This window comes from Oncorhynchus nerka, linkage group LG15, assembly GCF_034236695.1.
Source record: "Oncorhynchus nerka isolate Pitt River linkage group LG15, Oner_Uvic_2.0, whole genome shotgun sequence".
NCBI classification, from domain to species: Eukaryota; Metazoa; Chordata; class Actinopteri; order Salmoniformes; family Salmonidae; genus Oncorhynchus; species Oncorhynchus nerka.
The window spans coordinates 21,150,076-21,170,334 of NC_088410.1; the positions used below are offsets into that span (position 1 = coordinate 21,150,076).

At 46.3% G+C, this 20,259-nt stretch overlaps 2 protein-coding genes across 4 annotated transcripts in view; one reads left to right on the plus strand and one right to left on the minus strand.

Annotated features, from left to right (window-relative positions):
• The window catches only part of LOC115115416 (ectonucleoside triphosphate diphosphohydrolase 7-like), a 31,279-nt gene extending 30,930 nt beyond the window's left edge, over window positions 1-349 (minus strand). Inside the window, exon 1 of one of the 3 annotated variants that reach the window (XM_065001263.1) lies at window positions 161-349. The gene's annotated coding sequence lies outside the window, so the exon portion shown is untranslated. Of the gene's footprint in view, window positions 1-78 lie in introns of all 3 variants that reach the window. The other 2 variants (XM_065001265.1, XM_065001264.1) reach the window with 2 other exon arrangements.
• Window positions 350-904: 555 nt separating this feature from the next.
• LOC115121736 (mitoferrin-2-like) lies at window positions 905-20,020 on the plus strand. Its single transcript, XM_065001268.1, has 4 exons — window positions 905-1,477; window positions 7,569-7,797; window positions 8,533-8,589; window positions 15,361-20,020. Exons 1-4 carry the CDS (start codon window positions 1,133-1,135, stop codon window positions 15,942-15,944), a joined length of 1,215 nt encoding a protein of 404 aa, XP_064857340.1. The 5' UTR covers window positions 905-1,132; the 3' UTR covers window positions 15,945-20,020.
• Window positions 20,021-20,259: the final 239 nt, after the last annotated feature.

Consider the following 20,259-nt stretch of genomic DNA (forward strand, 5'->3'; position numbering starts at 1 on the left):
TGTGGCCTGTGCAGAGAATTTGTATTAACACAGCGATTTGTATTGACTAAAACTAGAACAACAATACTGATAACTAACCGGCTTCCGGTGAATGTTACAGCTGTAGCCAGGTGGCTAGATATAGTCATACATTGTGACATTGTCACCGTTCCAAACTCACTTTGATACAAATTAACACTGGCCGTCACGTCATACCAGTCGTTTTAATCACGGGTGGATCCTACCCCTGAGTCACAAATTAACGACAAAAATCAATTTTCTTCGAACGAGATTCATCTTTATCCAGCAAAATAAAATAAAAAGCTTTAAATCCATCAGATGACGTAGCTTCCGGTAGCCGACGTGGACACGTCACGGAACACGTCGCTGTCCAATGTGCTGAATGATGCCCCCGTGTGGTGCGTGCGATTTGTACATTCATGTTTGACCAATGCATATTGATATTGGTCAGTTTAAAATCTATAGCTGTTGTGTATCTTTTGATGTATATTATTTATCTGCATACATTTATATTCTTGCATTGCTTCCATTGCATGCACAGTGAGCCTGTCATGCATCATTTCACGCAGTAATTTCACAGTAGACAGAACAGTGATGACCTTCGAAGCCAATGTTGGGGGACACATTTTAATATAACTAAACCCAATGAGCAATAAGCGCCGATGCATGTCATTTGAATCAAATGATTGACCTTGGTGGTGATTACACACACCCTGGATTCGGAAACAACTACAGTAAAACATGTGACTGCTGTGGTTACCAAAATGGAGATTATAAAATTGTCACTGCCAGCCTTCCACATCCCTCCCCTTTGGTCTATTCCCGCCTTATTTTATGAATAATTACACTACAAATCAGCCAATCGCTGGGATTCATTCCATATTTCATAATGTTTGACCGGTGAAATACACAATCATGTAACCGTTTCCGGCGTGACTCACTGACAAGCCCTCTCCAGTCCGCCAAGTGCATTATTCCCCTTGCCGACTTTAGCCTCCCCTTGAGCCAGTGTCGGTCTGGTGGGGCCCGTTATCGGCTGGAGCTATCCTCGACAACCCTCAAGAGATTGGCGGCGAAAGTGTCGAAACCGAGGAATAACCGCGCAGCTTGGACTTTACTATATCGTATCTGCATGGAAGCGAATGGTTTCGTGTCCAGGCGGGTGGACACACCAAGCGTCGATGCCGGGGTTACTGCTGGAGCTGCAGGGGCAGACATTCGATGGCTCGGCGGGAGGATTTTGGATGCTACGGAGGGGTTTGTTGGTGGTCTGTCACCGCCACGGATAACAGCGGAACCGGACTTTACTGCGGTGTTGCAACTCCGAGCAGCCCCAGAGCCCACGGTGGCTGCTACGGAGACCGAAATAGACTACGAGGGGCTCCCCCAGGGTGTAGCCACCAGTACACACATGTTAGCCGGCGCCGTGGCTGGCATTATGGAACACTGCCTAATGTATCCCATCGACTGTGTTAAGGTAAAATAACAAAGGTCAAATAAAAAACTAACTAGTCAACATGAATAAATTAGTCTTTAGCCAGGCGCTTGATTGCTATTATGTAGCTACACTTGTAGCGTCAGTTACCGGTGTCTGAGGCTAGTTAGCTGTTCACAATTATTCCAGAATGGAAAGAGGGGAGGAATAGTTAGCTAACTAATTGTGTAGATACAGCACGTCTGCACACAAGTGTTGCTAAAATAACACATATACACATTCCCCGGTGACATGTACGTTGTCAGAGGAGCCACCAGCAGTTGTTTAAATTGCTAAGTTAGTTTGTTGACATACATCCCGTGGGTAGGCCCAAGCCTGAGCTCGAGTAGGTTGCTAACTAGCGAAGGTGAACGTGACATGTCACAAAATAATGATCTAGGCTGCTCGTTTGTTATTTTTAAAATGTAGTCGTACTTTTAAGCCAAGGTTAATCATTACCCGCATTAGTTAACTTCCTAATGTTAGCTGACCGACAGGAGAGGAGCCAGCCAGGTCACGTCACACATATGTAGTACACTGAGAAGTGTGTAATGAAACGTTAGCCTCCTAACCAAGTATCACACAGTGCTCTTATGTACCCATGTAGGGCCTAGTTAGTTGTACACACTTTCCTCACACTGTATACATTCCTAGTCTCAACTATAATGCATTGAAACTTGTCAATCTAACTATATGACACCGGTTTGTTTTGGAGCAGTAACACTAGCTAAAGGCTATAAAGGCACATAGTTGTTATGGCTGTTATCAAATCCATATTTGTATCGAGCTAGGCTAGATCATTGCATAATCACCACTTTGTTTCATAATCCACAGGGAGAAGGGAAAGTAGTTGGTTAGTGTTGGTTAAAGTGTATGTTGGTCACAAGGCCCTGGATTGGAGATACTCAATAGACTCCTCTGTCTACTCACTGATGTCAGCTGGGCTGCTGTTGTTGCACATGATTACAAACTTTTACTTGAGTTATTACCGCTGGAGGGTTCACTGAAACAGAACTGCAGATAAATGTAGCTATTTTATAGACTGGATGCCATTGATTCTCAACTCAACATGGAGTTTTTGGTTCATCCTATGCCCTATTTGCATAGCTAGGTTGTGTATCTGAACTTTGTCCAGCCGCTGACTGATCCAACTAGTTTGAGTTTAAACAGGGTTTGGCACCTGTTGGCTGTCCTCACCCCTGATCTCTCACCACCTGGACAGATTAATAGGTTGTAGGGTGAGAATGAGAACCTCAACTGAACACCTATAACCTCTGTTACCTTATAATCCTGCCCCATACGATCATGATACACACATACCCTTTGGTCTAGAATACCTAGTGTTTTCAGAAAGAACATGGAGTAGCCAGCCAGAGAAAAAGTAGCAAGGCAGGCTCCCCTGGGCTCGGGGTGCTAAGCTTTTTATTTCTGCCTACTTTGGTGGCCTCTAGTACTGTACATTCTAATGCTAGAATGTATTTTCAACCAGCAACTATCATGAAATAACTTAGTTTCATCAGCTGCTGTACAATATGATGTAAAACACAGGGAAACAAAATATTTTGACTGCACTGGCCCTTTAATAAAGAATCCTGTAAGAGTCTGACTTCCACGGGCTTCAAGCTTCCACCCCTGTCCTGTACAACCATGGTACACCCATACATACCCTTTGGTCTAGAATACCCCTGTCCTGTACCACCATGGTACACCCATACATACCCTTTGGTCTAGAATACCCCTGTCCTGTACCACCATGGTACACCCATACATACCCTTTGGTCTAGAATACCCCTGTCCTGTACAACCATGGTACACCCATACATACCCTTTGGTCTAGAATACCACTGTCCTGTACAACCATGGTACACCCATACATACCCTTTGGTCTAGAATACCCCTGTCCTGTACAACCATGGTACACCCATACATACCCTTTGGTCTAGAATACCACTGTCCTGTACAACCATGGTACACCCATTGATCTAGAATACCCCTGTCATGTACAACCATGGTACACCCATACATACCCTTTGGTCTAGAATACCACTGTCCTGTACAACCATGGTACACCCATACATACCCTTTGGTCTAGAATACCACTGTCCTGTACAACCATGGTACACCCATTGATCTAGAATACCCCCTGTCCTGTACAACCATGGTACACCCATACATACCCTTTGGTCTAGAATACCCCTGTCCTGTACAACCATGGTACACCCATACATACCCTTTGGTCTAGAATACCCTGTCCTGTACAACCATGGTACACCCATACATACCCTTTGGTCTAGAATACCACTGTCCCATACCACCACTGTATACCGTGGTCTCTGCTTTTGGCTCTGGGCAGTCTGCCTTAAATCAGTTATTAATGGCTGAATGCTTTGGAGCCCTGGCTGACCATAAGGCCCGTCATTTACAGTGCCTTCAGGAATAATTCATACCCCTTGGTTTATTCCACATTTTGTTGTTAGACTGAATTCAAAATTGATTTAATCATTTTTTTCTCACCCATTTACACACAATACCCCATATTGACAAAGTGAAACATGTTCTTAGAGATGTTTGCAAATTTATTGAAAATGAAATGCATAAATATCTCATTTCCATAAGTAGTCACACCACCGAGTCAGTAAATGTTAGACTGACATTTGGCTGTAATTACAGCTGTGTGTCTTTCTGGGTAAGTCTCTCTAAGAGTAGGATTTATTAACTTCTCCAGCTCAGTCAAATTAGTTGTTTATCTTTGCTAGATAGCCATTTTCAAGACTTGCCATAGATTTTCAAGATGATTTTTAAGTCAAAACTCTAACTAGGCCACTCAGGAACATTCTATATCATCTTGGTAAGCAACTCCAGTGTATATTTGGCCTTGTGTTTTAGGTTATTGTCCTCCTGAATGTGTGAACTGGTCTCTCAGCAGACTGAATCGGGTTTTCCAGTATTGTCCTCCTGAATGGTGAATTGGTTCTCAGCAGACAAATTGTGTTTTTATAGGTTTTGTCCTCCTAGAATGGTTATTTTCAGCAGACTCCTGAATGGTGAATTGGTCTCTCAGCAGATGAATCGGGTTTTCCTAAGGTCAAAACTCCTGAATGGTGAATTGGTCTCTCAGCAGACTGAATCGGGTTTTCTATAGGTTATTGTCCTCCTGAATGGTGAATTGGTCTCTCAGCAACTGAATCGGGTTTTCCAGGTTATTGTTTTCCTTCAGCAGTTTTAGGTTATTGTCCTCCTGAATGGTGAATTGGTCTCTCAGCAGACTGAATCGGGTTTTCCTATAGGTTATTGTCCTCCTGAATGGTGAATTGGTCTCTCAGCAGACTGAATCGGGTTTTCCTGAATCAGCAGAGGTTATTGTCCTCCTGAATGGTGAATTGGTCTCTCAGCAGACTGAATCGGGTTTTCCTATAGGTTATTGTCCTCCTGAATGGTGAATTGGTCTCTCAGCAGACTGAATCGGGTTTTCCTATAGGTTATTGTCCTCCTGAATGGTGAATTGGTCTCTCAGCAGACTGAATCGGGTTTTCCTATAGGTTATTGTCCTCCTGAATGGTGAATTGGTCTCTCAGCAGACTGAATCGGGTTTTCCTATAGGTTATTGCTTGTGCTTAGCTCTATTCAGCTTTAGCTTTATCCCCCAAAAAACTCCCTGATCCTTGCCTGAATGACAAGCATACCCATAACATGATGTAGCCACCACCATGCTTGACAATATTAAGTGGTACTCATGTGAGGGATGTGTTGTGATGGATTTGCCCCAAACTTAACACTTTTTATATTATGGACATACAGTTAATTTCATTGCCATAATTAATAACTTCACCAGAGGCTCAAAGGGATATTCAATGTCTGCTTTTCTTCTTTTTTTACCCATCTACCAATAGGTGCCCTTCTTTGTGAGGCATTGGAAAACCTCCTTTCATAAATCACGTTAAACACTATTATGCACATTGTTTAAGTCCATGTAACTTTATTATGTGACTGAAGCACATTTTTAGTCCTTAATGTGTTGTGGCTTGTCATAACAAAGGGTTTGAATACTTATTCACTTGACATTTCAGCATTTAGTTTTTGAAAAATGTGTCAACTTTTCAAAAATATTTCCACTTTTACATTATGGCATATTGTGTGTTTCGGCCAGTGACACAACATCTACATTTGAATCCATTTTAAGTTGAGGCTGTAGTACAACAAAATGTGTGAAAAGTCCAGGGGTGTGAATACTGTCTGAAGGCAAGGTACTGTATTTTCACTGTCCTGACCTTTTCAGGATCAATCTGGACTGTTGCACACTTTCCTGTCACTCATTTACTAGGGATATGTCTCAAGTTATTGGGTTGCTGTAAGGCTGATACTGGTGTTCATGGGCTAGTTAGAGACCACTACTTCCTCATTTGATCTGGTTGATTTCCCAGCCCGGAGTCCTGTCTTGTTGAAACGGTACTCTGACAGGCGTCACTCGTGGTTAAATAAAGGAACTTGCGTTGGCGCTCCTTCTTTCCCATCTCTCGCTGTTTCCTCCATAGATTTTCAAAATACCCATTTCCTCATTGCTGCTGGGACCTTTTACAAGGTGTGTCACTGTCTCTCTGTGTCTCAAATGGCAGCGTATTCCTTTTGTAGTGCCATAGGACTCTGGTCAAAGGTAGTGCACTATTCAGGGTACAGGGTGCTGTAACACTGGCCTGTGGGTGCCGTTTAGGACACACTCACCCTGTTCTGAGCTGAGGAGCCGTTTCTCTTCACTGCCCGCCCCTTTTGAATACGACCCAGGACTTCTAAAGGACCTTTAGCTAGAAGGCAGGTCTGCCTGTTATCTAGCTTGGCACTGTACCAGTTGGCCCGTGGGTGCCGTAACGCCGGCCCGTGGGTGCCGTAACGCCGGCCCGTGGGTGCCGTAACACCGGGGGGGGGGCCGTGTTAAGTTAACCCCCTATCCTTTCATTTCCCCCTGAAGCTGGACTCTCAGGTGTCTGTCTATACCAGGGTAGTGCTAAGTCTGGTCACATGAACGTTATGCAACCGGGTGTGTTCTAATGTTTACATTTCCTGAAGAGGAGTGGGGGATGAAAGTGTACCGTTGTTGCTGTAGACACAACGCAAACATAGCACACGTGTGCTATGTTTGCATTGTGTGTGTGTGCACTGCAACTTCCACAGGGCGTAGATGACGCCGCATGTGAAAACCAACAGGGCAGTAAAATGGAAATAAACATGGTAGTGCGTGTGATTGTGTAGAGATGGTGTTGACTGTTAGCTCAGTGTTTCTAGTAACCTGGGTTGGAGTGGGATGCCAAGGACAGACTGGTGTGGAGGTCTATCTAACACTGTTGAATTGGTGAGGTGCAGAAATGGCCTTTAAAATGTAAGGCCTGTGCCATCTGTCGCTGCAAAATAAAACACTTACAACCACTTTAGAAACTATGAAAGTTGGGGCAGTCTTTTAGAGCCTTGTGTAAAAAAATATATATATATATGACAACAAAACACTTCCTCCACATTCATTCTGACTTTCCGTTTCCCAGAAGTGTGTGTAGTCATGAGTGGGAATTTCCATCCCTGCCCTCCAGAAGTCATTTCCCCACCCTTCCATCTGGGTGTCCTCTGTGATTGGATAAAGGAGGCTATTCTACTCTTGATGCAATCTCAGAAGTTTGGTTATTACTCCATCCTTCCCATACAGAGCATTATTCTGTTGTGACACAGTGACTGGTGCCCTGTTGACAGAGGAAGGGTGGAACCCAGTAGCCTCAGGCCTGGTTATTATGTCTTGGCATTGTGATGCATCTACCTACCTAACTGACTTTGAGCCAGTAAACAGGAACATACTGTTAGGGTATACAGAGAAATGTCTAGTGTATTGGACCTGGTGAACTGCACTGTGACTGCTCTCTTACTTTGCACTTATCACTTGACCCACTAATTAGCTGAACTTTGAAAGAGTTGATTGACCATGCATTGATGCCCTTTCCTCTCGTTTCTCCTGCCCCTCTTCTACATTCTTTCTGTCCCTCTCCTCCCCCCCTTTATCCCTCCTTGTCTTCCCTCTCTCTCTGCTCTCTCTCTGCCTCTCTCTGCCTCTCTCCAGACACGGATGCAGAGCCTGCAGCCCGAGCCGGGGGCGCGTTACCGTAACGTGATGGACGCGCTACGTCAGATCGTGCGTACCGAGGGGGTGTGGCGACCTGTGAGGGGGCTGAACGTCATGGCGATAGGGGCGGGGCCAGCCCATGCTCTGTACTTTGCCTGTTATGAGAAACTCAAGTTCTCACTCAGCAACGTGGTCCACCCGGGAGCTAACAGCCACTTTGCTAATGGTACGGTGTTACAGCCACACATTCCCTGAGACATTAACATGTGCATACGTACTGTACCTTAGAGGTATTAGCAATGTTGCTAATTTGACCAACGGTCACTGAGAGACCGACAGATGAAGGAAAGCTGCAGCATCCACTGCTGTGCATTTGTCTTACTGCACTGGTAACCAACCATCTCTCTACTGCTGTGTGTTTGTCTTACTGCACTGGTAACCAACCATCTCTCTACTGCTGTGTGTTTGTCTTACTGCACTGGTAACCAACCATCTCTCTACTGCTGTGTGTTTGTCTTACTGCACTGGTAACCAACCATCTCTCTACTGGTAACCAACCATCTCTCTACTGCTGTGTGTTTGTCTTACTGCACTGGTAACCAACCATCTCTCTACTGCTGTGTGTGTGTCTTACTGCACTGGTAACCAACCATCTCTCTACTGCTGTGTGTTTGTCTTAATGCACTGGTAACCAACCATCTCTCCACTGCTGTGTGTTTGTCTTACTGCACTGGTAACCAACCATCTCTCTACTGCTGTGTGTTTGTCTTATTGCACTGGTAACCAACCATTACATTTACATTTAAGTCATTTAGCAGACGCTCTTATCCAGAGCGACTTACAAATTGGTGCATTCACCTTATGACATCCAGTGGAACAGTAACCATCTCTCTACTGCTGTGTGTTTGTCTTACTGCACTGGTAACCAACCATCTCTACCCTCTGCTGTCTCTTTTAACAGGAATGGCAGGCTGCATGGCCACTGTACTCCATGATGCAATCATGAACCCAGCAGAAGGTAAAACTGTGTGTGTGTGCATACTGTGTGTGTGTGTGCATACTGTGTGTGTGTGTGTGTGTGTGTGTGCATACTGTGTGTGTGTGTGCATACTGTGTGTGTGTGTGCATACTGTGTGTGTGTGTGCATACTGTGTGTGTGTGTGCATACTGTGTGTGTGTGTGTGCATACTGTGTGTGTGTGTGCATACTGTGTGTGTGTGTGTGCATACTGTGTGTGTGTGTGCATACTGTGTGTGTGTGTGCATACTGTGTGTGCGCGTGTGTGTGTGTGCGCATACTGTGTGTGTGTGTGTGCGCATACTGTGTGTGCGCATACTGTGTGTGTGTGCGCATACTGTGTGTGTGTGCGTGTACTGTGTGTGTGTGCGCGTACTCTGTGTGTGCGCGCGTACTGTGTGTGTGTGTGTATACTGTGCGTGCATACATTGTGTGTGCGCGAGCGTACTGTGTGTGTGTGCATACTGTGTGTGTGTGTGTGTGTGTGCGCGCATACTCTGTGTGTGTGTGTGTGTGTGTGTGCGTGCGTGTGTATACTGTGTGTGTGTGTGCGCGCGTACTGTGTGTGTGTGTATACTGTGCGTGCATACTGTGCATGCATACATTGTGTTTGTGTGCGTACTTTGTGTGTGTACTTTGTGTGTACTGTGTGTGTGTGCATGTCTCTTTATTGAGCAGAGCAGCCCAAGCTGAGCCATTGCTATGGATACTCGGCGCCGCCATGCACGGAGTGCATGCAAAGCGAGCTGTGCGCAGGGAGTGAATGACAGACAGAGGAGCAGTTTATGGATTAACTAACAGTTATTTCTGATTTCGGGCAGGGCCAGGCCGGGCCTTGCCTGGGTAGGGTAGGGCTTGGTCTTAAAATTATTCATACCCGTGCAGGGCTCCAGCCTAGATGATGAGATGATTTTGGACAAAAGAGCAAGATTATTTTAAATTGTCACAAACTGCAGCCAAACATCGATCATCATGTCACCAGAATATGTCCTTGTGACCTAAATAATGATGGCGCTATTTCTGAACTGTCTTGCTAAACTATTAGAATCCTTGATTCATTTTCAGCTAAGATCTTTGTTATCTTTGAAATGTATTGTAAATGTACATCCGTTGGGTTTTAGACCAGGTCACTGTCTCTGCTGCATCTCTCCTTGGTGTGGTTAACTATGGCTAAAAGGCACTGTCTCTGCTGCATCTCTCCTTGATGTGGTTAACTATGGCTAAAAGGCACTGTCTCTGCTGCATCTCTCCTTGATGTGGTTAACTATGGCTAAAAGGCACTGTCTCTGCTGCATCTCTCCTTGATGTGGTTAACTATGGCTAAAAGGCACTGTCTCTGCTGCATCTCTCCTTGATGTGGTTAACTATGGCTAAAAGGCACTGTCTCTGCTGCATCTCTCCTTGATGTGGTTAACTATGGCTAAAAGGCACTGTCTCTGCTGCATCTCTCCTTGGTGTGGTTAACTATGGCTAAAAGGCACTGTCTCTGCTGCATCTCTCCTTGGTGTGGTTAACTATGGCTAAAAGGCACTGTCTCTGCTGCATCTCTCCTTGATGTGGTTAACTATGGCTAAAATGCAACATTGTGTTGCCCTCTTCATTGACCTTTCAAAGGCTTCCGATACTGTTGATCACTCCCTGCCAATTCTGTGTCTTTCCTCAATTGGTCTGGACCAGCTTGCATGTAACTGGTTTAAAAATGACTTAACAGATAGAACTCAATGTGTATCAGGTTTCCTGGATATTACAAAAGGTGTCCCGCAGAGGTGGATTCTGGGTCCTGTACTTTGTACTGTTTACATTAACAGTATCGAGGTGTCTGTAAAAAACACTGTAACCTGCACTTGTATGCCGGTAATACAGTTGTTTATGCGATTATTCCCTACGGTTGACCAGGCATCTGAACTACAGTCTGCCTTCATTGTATAACAGAAACTTTACTGACCTGAAATTAGTATTGAATGCAGGTCAAACTAAGCACATGTTGTTCTCTGTAGCACATGTAAAAATAGCTCTGACTTAAACATGTATTTTGGATGGCGTCCATATTGATTGTGTCCCTGCTTACAAATATCTGGGCGTCTGGATAGATGAAAAGCTGTCTTTTTCAAAAGCATATTGATAAGTTGGTAAAAAGCTGAGAATTAAAAATGGTCTTCTGTAGAAATAGGTCCTGCCTCTCGCTAAATAGCAGAACGCAGGTTATTCAGTTGACGTTCCTATCGGCCGTAGACTACGGCGACATCATCTGTATGAACGCAGCTGCCAAGCCGTTAGGTGCCGTGGGTCATAGTGCACTGCGGGTCATAGTGCACTGCGGGTCATAGTGCACCGCGGGTCATAGTGCACTGTGTTTTATTATGGGGGACCATTTCAGTGCTCATCACTGCATTCTGCTGATGTCACGTAGGTTGATACATTGATATGTTTATTCATTCCTAAAGCCCTTTTACAAAAAGCCCCCGCTGTACCGAACATCTTCACTAAACGTGAGACGTGTTACCACACCGTCTCAGGGATGGTTAACTCTGGTAACTACTGTGGTCTCTACACAGTTAGGTAGATCAGCTTTTAGTTATTTGCACCTCATTTGTGGAGCAATCTTCAAAATGTTGATGAATGTGATGTTCTGGTGCTTCTATGGTAATTCAGAAAGCTGATTTTGAGGACCTAATAAATAATGGATGTGATGTTCTGGTGCCTCCCTGATACACACTGTAGATATCTGCAGCCTCAGACTCCCTGATACACACTGTAGATATCTGCAGCCTCAGACTCCCTGATACACACTGTAGATATCTGCAGCCTCAGACTCCCTGATACACACTGTAGATATCTGCAGCCTCAGACTCCCTGATACACACTGTAGATATCTGCAGCCTCAGACTCCCTGATACACACTGTAGATATCTGCAGAGCACACTCAGACTCCTGATACACACTGTAGATATCTGCAGCCTCAGACTCCCTGATACACACTGTAGATATCTGCAGCCTCAGACTCCCTGATACACACTGTAGATATCTGCAGCCTCAGACTCCCTGATACACACTGTAGATATCTTCAGACTCCCTGATACACACTGTAGATATCTGCAGCCTCAGACTCCCTGATACTGATACACACTGTAGATATCTGCAGCCTCAGACTCCCTGATACACACTGTAGATATCTGCAGCCTCTGTAGATAGACTCAGACTCCTGATACACACTGTAGATATCTGCAGCCTCAGACTCCCTGATACACACTGTAGATATCTGCAGCCTCAGACTCCCTGATACACACTGTAGATATCTGCAGCCTCAGACTCCCTGATACACACTGTAGATATCTGCAGCCTCAGACTCCCTGATACACACTGTAGATATCTGCAGCCTCAGACTCCCTGATACACACTGTAGATATCTGCAGCCTCAGACTCCCTGATACACACTGTAGATATCTGCAGCCTCAGACTCCCTGATACACACTGTAGATATCTGCAGCCTCAGACTCCCTGATACACACTGTAGATATCTGCAGCCTCAGACTCCCTGATACACACTGTAGATATCTGCAGCCTCAGACTCCCTGATACACACTGTAGATATCTGCAGCCTCAGACTCCCTGATACACACTGTAGATATCTGCAGCCTCAGACTCCCTGATACACACTGTAGATATCTGCAGCCTCAGACTACCCTGATACACACTGTAGATATCTGCAGCCTCAGACTCCCTGATACACACTGTAGATATCTGCAGCCTCAGACTCCCTGATACACACTGTAGATATCTGCAGCCTCAGACTCCCTGATACACACTGTAGATATCTGCAGCCTCAGACTCCCTGATACACACTGTAGATATCTGCAGCCTCAGACTCCCTGATACACACTGTAGATATCTGCAGCACTGTAGATATCTCAGACTCCCTGATACACACTGTAGATATCTGCAGCCTCAGACTACCCTGATACACACTGTAGATATCTGCAGCCTCAGACTCCCTGATACACACTGTAGATATCTGCAGCCTCAGACTCCCTGATACACACTGTAGATATCTGCAGCCTACACACAGACAGACCCTGATACACACTGTAGATATCTGCAGCCTCAGACTCCCTGATACACACTGTAGATATCTGCAGCGTCAGACTCCCTGATACACACTGTAGATATCTGCAGCCTCAGACTCCCTGATACACACTGTAGATATCTGCAGCGTCAGACTCCCTGATACATTAATAGAACAGTAATCCCTTCTCTGTCTGAATATTTATAGCACAACTCTTTATATACTGCTACAGGACACTAGGGGGAGCTCTGAGACTGGACTGCGGGTGCCCATTAGGAGCAGCACCTGGGTAGAAGTTGCTAGTAGGCACAGATATAGGATCAGCTTACATGAGTCATATCCTATCCTTGACCTTGAGGGCAGGAAAAGTAAAACTGGCCTTAGATCAGTGTTGAGGGTTAGCATCATCTAACTAAAGGGGCATCAGAACACACATCTGTGAGTGTCATTAGTCGACCGGTTTGCAGGTGTGTGTTTACATCCTGCTCCCTCAAGTGTATAGCTCTATAGCATTAACATCCGCTGGCTCACACACATGTGGCCATGGTGATTGGTGTTTCCATAGCAACCTGACCGGGACCAGGTGTGCCAGCCAGCTGTGCCATTGGTCCACCGGCTGGGTCACTAGGGACGGGATTGGACGCTTTGAACTTTCTGGTGTTCTGAATTCCATAAGCCCCATTTCCTTTTACTTTCCTAAGTAGCGTTTCTTTTAGAGACTGGTTTCATCTCATTCTGATTGGCTGCAATGGGGAATCCCTTGATGGTGTGTCCTAACTGTATCCCTCATTAAAAGCCTAATATCTCTGTTTTGACTAGATGTGCTACTCTTTTCCTTTCAACTGTTATTTTCTTCTCTGTCCTACCATCACCTGTTATTTCTTCCTCTCCCTTTTCCTCTAGGCTGACCTTCCTCTCCTCTCCCTTTTCTCTAGGCTGACCTTCCTCTAGGCTGAACTTCCTCTCCTCTCCCTTTTTCTCTAGGCTGACCTTCCTCTCCTCTCCCTTTTCCTCTAGGCTGACCTTCCTCTCCTCTCCCTTTTTCTCTAGGCTGACCTTCCTCTAGGCTGACCTTCCTCTCCTCTCCCTTTTTCTCTAGGCTGACCTTCCTCTCCTCTCCCTTTTCCTCTAGGCTGACCTTCCTCTAGGCTGACCTTCCTCTCCTCTCCCTTTTTCTCTATGCTGACCTTCCTCTCCTCCCTTTTCCTCTGGGCTGACCTTCTCCTCCTCTCCCTTTTTTCTCTAGGCTGACCTTCCTCTCCTCTCCCTTTTCCTCTGGGCTGACCTTCCTCTCCTCTCCCTTTTCCTCTGGGCTGACCTTCCTCTCCTCTCCATTTTCCTCTGGGCTGACCTTCCTCTCCTCTCCCTTTTCCTCTGGGCTGACCTTCCTCTCCTCTCCCTTTTCCTCTGGGCTGACCTTCCTCTCCTCCCTTTTCCTCTGGGCTGACCTTCCTCTCCTCCCTTTTCCTCTGGGCTGACCTTCCTCTCCTCCCTTTTCCTCTGGGCTGACCTTCCTCTCCTCCCTTTTCCTCTGGGCTGACCTTCCTCCTCCCTTTTCCTCTGGGCTGACCTTCCTCTCCTCCCTTTTCCTCTGGGCTGACCTTCCCTCCTCCCTTCCCTTTTCCTCTGGGCTGACCTTCCTCTCCTCCCTTTTCCTCTGGGCTGACCTTCCTCTCCTCCCTTTTCCTCTGGGCTGACCTTCCTCTCCTCCCTTTTCCTCTGGGCTGACCTTCCTCTCCTCCCTTTTTCCTCTGGGCTGACCTTCCTCTCCTCTCCCTTTTCCTCTGGGCTGACCTTCCTCTCCTCACCTTTTTCCTCTAGGCTGACCTTCCTCTAGGCTGACCTTCCTCTCCTCTCCCTTTTTCTATAGGCTGACCTTCCTCTCCTCCCTTTTTCTATAGGATGACCTTCCTCTCCTCTCCCTTTTCCTCTGGGCTGACCTTTCTCTCCTCCCTTTTCATCTGGGCTGACCTTCCTCCTCCCTTTTCCTCTGGGCTGACCTTCCTCTCCTCTCCCTTTTATCTCTGGGCTGACCTTCCTCTCCTCTCCCTTTTTCTCTGGGCTGACCTTTCTCTCCTCCCTTTTCCTCTGGGCTGACCTTCCTCTCCTCTCCCTTTTTTCTCCGGGCTGACCTTCCTCTCCTCGCCTTTTTCCTCGAGGCTGACCTTCCTCTAGGCTGACCTTCCTCTCCTCTCCCTTTTTCTCTAGGCTGACCTTCCTCTCCTCCCTTTTTCTATAGGATGACCTTCCTCTCCTCCCTTTTCCTCTGGGCTGACCTTTCTCTCCTCTCCCCTTTCCTCTGGGCTGACCTTCCTCTCCTCCCTTTTCATCTGGGCTGACCTTCCTCCTCCCTTTTCCTCTGGGCTGACCTTCCTCTCCTCTCCCTTTTATCTCTGGGCTGACCTTCCTCTCCTCTCCCTTTTTTCTCTGGGCTGACCTTTCTCTCCTCTCCCTTTTCCTCTGGGCTGACCTTCCTCTCCTCTCCCTTTTTCCTCCTCTGGGCTGACCTTCCTCTCCTCTCCCTTTTTCCTCCTCTGGGCTGACCTTCCTCTCCTCTCCCTTTTTCCTCCTCTGGGCTGACCTTCCTCTCCTCTCCCTTTTTCCTCCTCTGGGCTGACCTTCCTCTCTATCTGGTTGTGTACTTTAAAAGCTCCAGTGTGTTTTCAACATCTGTTATTTTTCTTTCTCAACCGTCTCTCTCCCCTCTAGTGGTGAAGCAGCGTATGCAGATGTACAACTCCCCGTACCGCGGCGTGTCTGACTGTGTGGGCTCCATCTGGAGGCGCGAGGGCCCCGGGGCCTTCTACCGCTCCTACACCACCCAGCTGACCATGAACGTCCCCTTCCAGGCTCTCCACTTCATGACCTACGAGTACCTCCAGGAGCTGCTCAACCCCCACAGACAGTACAATCCCTCCTCTCACGTCATCTCTGGGGCGCTTGCCGGGGCCATTGCTGCCGCCGCCACCACCCCGCTTGATGTCTGTAAGACCCTCCTCAACACCCAGGAGGCCCTAGCGGTCCATGCTGAGGTCCCAGGAGCGCTGGGGGTTGGAGCGAGTGTAGGGACGGCGTCTGCCACTGGGGGGCGCCACATCTCGGGGTTAGGGGAGGCGTTCCGGACTGTGTACAGGATGGGGGGTGGGGCGGCGTTCTTTAAGGGCGTCCAGGCCAGGATCATCTATCAGATGCCCTCCACCGCCATCAGCTGGTCCGTCTACGAGTTCTTCAAATACATCATCACCAAGCGCCAGTACGAGAGAAGGCTGCACCACCGAGACGGAGAGAAGTAGAGAGGGAGGGACGACCTTCATTCAAAATGTCCCCAAGGAACCCACCCCCATAGATATGTACTAGAGGGCTCAGCTCCTATCTTTGGGCCAAGTTCCCCCTCTATCTAACTCTATAACCACCCCACAGTAACCCCACCTCTAACCATTTGACCTCTGACCTTCTAAACTACCCAGGAAATAAAATCCCCCCCCTAGTATTTTTGACTAGAAGAGATACAGCTTTTGTCAAAATTCACCTTACACAGCAGGTTTAGAACTTACTCAGCAGGTTAGGAGAATTGTCGTAGCAGTTTAGGAGAATTAGGTTAAGGTTAGGAAAAGTGTAAGGGTTAGCAAAAGTGAAGTTTTGTTTTTTGTTGCCTAAAGCTGTGTCCCATCTACACCTGACCTCTTATCCTCTCACATAAGAGAACAAGTCCCCATCTTTCACATAGTTTATTATAAACATACTGTACATGGCACTTTAAATCAAATATACACTCACTGGCCAGTTTATTTGGTACACCCATCTAGTACCGGGTCGGACTCCCTTTGCCTCCAGAACAGACTGAATTCTTTGGGGCATGGATTCTACAAGGTGTCGGAAAAGTTATTTTCTCAATTGGTATCTAGGGATCTAAGGTGTGCCAGGAAACATTCCCCACACCAGTACACCACCGCCACCAGCCTGTACCGTTGACACCAGGCAGGATGGGTCCATGGACTCATGCTGCATACGCCAAATTCTGACTATGCCATCAGCTTGACGCAACAGGAACCGGGATTTGTCAGACCAGGCGATGTTGTTACATTCCTAAATTGTCCAATGTTTGTGATCGTGTGCCCGCTGGAGCTGCTTCCTGTTGTTTTTAGCTAGGAGTGGAACCCGGTGTGGTCGTCTGCTGCAACAGCCCATCAGTGACAGGGACCGACAAGTTGTGTGTCTGAGATGATGTTCTGCACACCACTGTTGTACTGCTCCGTTATGTGTCTGTTTGTGGCCTGCCTGTTACCTTGCACCATTCTTGCCCCTCTCCTTTGACCTCTCTCATCAACAAGCTGTTTTTTTGTCGCGGTACTGCCACTGACTGGACGTGTTTTGTTTGTCGCACCATTCTCGGTAAACCCTAGACTGTCTGGTGTGAAGCCCAGGAGGGCAGACGTTTCTGAGATACTGGATCTGGCCTACCTGGTACCAGCAATCATACCATGCTCAACGTCGCTTAGGTCACTCGTTTTGCCCATTCTAACTTTCAATGGAACAGTAACTGAATGCCTGTCTGCCTGCTTTATATAGCAAGCCACAGCCACGTTACTCACTGTCTGTAGGAGCGATCAATATTGGTGAATGAGGTGATGTACCTAATAAACTGTCCAGTTACTGTATATATTAGAATTATATTTCTGCATTTCCCTACTATAACCACTAGGGGGCTTTGAGTCTCGACCTCCCTCCTCCATTGACTTTATGGACAGATCTAAAAGAGCCCCAATAATATCTACTTTCCCCTGCAAATGTGCACTCGTTCACTACTTCCCACTAATCTAATAGTATTGTGTTGGTGGAGGAATGGGCTGGTTTCCACCGTGTTTCTTATACCAGTCATTTCCTTTCAAACCAGTGAAGGGAAGTGAACAAGGGCACACTTTGGGAGGAAGGTGAGGTCATGGGGACGTAGACCAAGTGAAGACTGGAGTCAGTGGATTCAGCATTAAGGATCTATAGTCACGACTACCACTGGGCTATATTTAGATTTACGTCTAGCATTCTGAAATGGGAATTAAATTCACCAGAAATGCTTTCATGCAATGCTATTTAAAACAATAACTGCCTTTTCCATCTTTGAGATAGTGACTGGGCTTGTGTTCACGTATTTCTCCGCCTGTATGTAGACATTGAGGAATATGAGTATTTTGACTTGAAATGTTCAACTTAACCCATTGGAGTTTATCAAGACAGTGGAGTTGACTGTGTGTGGATGTGACTGACTGAATGAGGAAGAGAGAAATAAATCAAATAGGAGTGCAAAGCGCTAGAACACTGAGTGCAAAGCGCTAGAACACTGAGTGCAAAGCGCTAGAACACTGAGTGCAAAGCGCTAGAACACTGAGTGCAAAGCGCTAGAACACTGAGTGCAAAGCGCTAGAACACTGAGTGCAAAGCGCTAGAACACTGAGTGCAAAGCGCTAGAACACTGAGTGCAAAGCGCTAGAACACTGAGTGCAAAGCGCTAGAACACTGGGTGCAAAGCGCTAGAACACTGGGTGCAAAGCGCTAGAACACTGGGTGCAAAGCGCTAGAACACTGGGTGCAAAGCGCTAGAACACTGGGTGCAAAGCGCTAGAACACTGAGTGCAAAGCGCTAGGACACCATATAGAGAATAATGTGCCATTTGGGACAGAACCTCTGAGGACGGTAGGATGGTGTGCTACACCTCCAGTCTACCAGACTTGAGATTTATGGGGTTTGGTTCAGATGGCACCCTATCCCCTTTATAGTGCACTACTTTTGGCCAGGACCCACAGGGAGCAGAAGACCTTTCCCTTGAGATTGTGTAGTGTCCCAAATGGCATCTATATAGTGCACTACTTTTGGCCAGGACCCACAGGGAGCAGAAGACCTTTCCCTTGCGAGTGGGTGTAGTGTCCCAAATGGCATCTTGGCCCCTATATAGTGTACTACTTTTGATCACGGCTCATATGGATCTGGTCAAAAGTAGCGCACTATATAGGGAATACGGTGCCATTTGGGACAGAACCTTCTGACCACGCACCACTTTCTAGCACTTATAGTCATTTCCAGTTATGTGTGGTGACTAATCATTTAAATAGTAACTTACATACATGTAGTTACTTATCCTATGGTAACTAATCATTTAAATAGTAACTTATACACATGTGGTTACTTATCCTATGGTAACTTTTAGCAACAATTACTACGTACACACGGCCTTCGAATCAGCCGCCATGAGTTAAACGCACAAATACAAAGTCCTGCTGGACCCTTCATTTCTGAAGCCATATTATCACAGAGAAGAACACGTGTGAGTAGGACTACTCTTATCCTAGATCAACTCATTCTATCTGTAAAGGAGTAGAGTTTCAGCCAAGTGTTCTGGAACCGACCTGATAAGTGAAGATTTTAATATATAGGTTCCTTCATTATTATGCTTGAAAAATTCTGGGAACTTTTCAAAATTCTCAGTTTATCCAGGAATGTTCTTGAAATCAGTAGGGGGGGGAAAACAGGGCATCCTGAATCACCAACAATGACCTGTTGGAAAACAATGACCTGTTGGAAAACAATGACCTGTTGGATCCTTGTAAACGATTAATTGGCAGGATATCCCCCTCATATAGACTAACCAACTGCCACCCAGAATGGCACCCTATAGAACCTATAGGTAGAAAGTGCCACCCATAATGGCACCCTATAGAACCTATAGGTAGAAACTGCCACCCAGAATGGCACCCTATAGAACCTATAGGTAGAAACTGCCACCCAGAATGGCACCCTATAGAACCTATAGGTAGAAACTGCCACCCAGAATGGCACCCTATAGAACCTATAGGTAGAAACAACATACTACAACATACTGAATACACAAGTAGCGAACAACGTTTTGAATATGTTAACAGTTAACTTAAAGGAGAAGTTCACTATTTTACAACTTTGTCAGATGGTTTCTCATCCTGAAAGTAGTTTATGGGCCAGAAGAAACCTATCAATGCTTCAGGGCTTTTAAACAGCCGCTACAAACGTCAGCCAACTTTAGCCACCGCTAGCTCCTAAAATACTGAACGTCCCCTTTAAAGGAGTTGCTGAGAGAAAAGAGAACTGAATGTAGGAGTGTTTCCTGTCGTATGCCATGTTTGGGAGTGGAAACCAAAGACTGAAAGAACGAGGGATGGGTGAATTTGATGTGATGAAAATGAGGAAAAGCTAGAGAAGAGGGTTGATCTGTATTGAAAGAGAAACTTCTTCCTGTATTACTTTGAATTGTAAATAAATAGTGGCTAATGGGCAGTGCCTCGCAGAAGCAGGGTCTTCTCTTGGGACTGCTGCCCCCACGTGCTGGAGACAAATTATCCATTACCATGTGTCTTGTCTCTTTTTTCCTGAAAATGTTCTGTAAAGAAATGTCTTATTTGAACAGTAAAACACTGGAAAAGTGCATGTTTAAAGCTGCAGTCTGTAACTTTTTATTTAGTCGTAGAAAGTATTGCCCCTGCACTTTGTATACTAGGGTGGCTTGTATTGCTCGTCCCTAACTCTCCTCAATCCTTACCCCCTCTTCCTTACCCCTCCTCCTCACAAACCCGGTGTGTCATCTG

What these genes read in the sequence shown, in the direction of transcription:
- LOC115121736 (XM_065001268.1), top strand. Translation starts at nt 1,133, where the DNA reads ATGGAAGCGAATGGTTTCGTGTCCAGGCGGGTGGACACACCAAGCGTC. An exon ending in ATCCCATCGACTGTGTTAAG is followed by an intron (nt 1,478 to 7,568) that starts GTAAAATAACAA and finishes GCCTCTCTCCAG; the next exon opens with ACACGGATGCAGAGCCTGCA. An exon ending in TAACAGCCACTTTGCTAATG is followed by an intron (nt 7,798 to 8,532) that starts GTACGGTGTTAC and finishes CTCTTTTAACAG; the next exon opens with GAATGGCAGGCTGCATGGCC.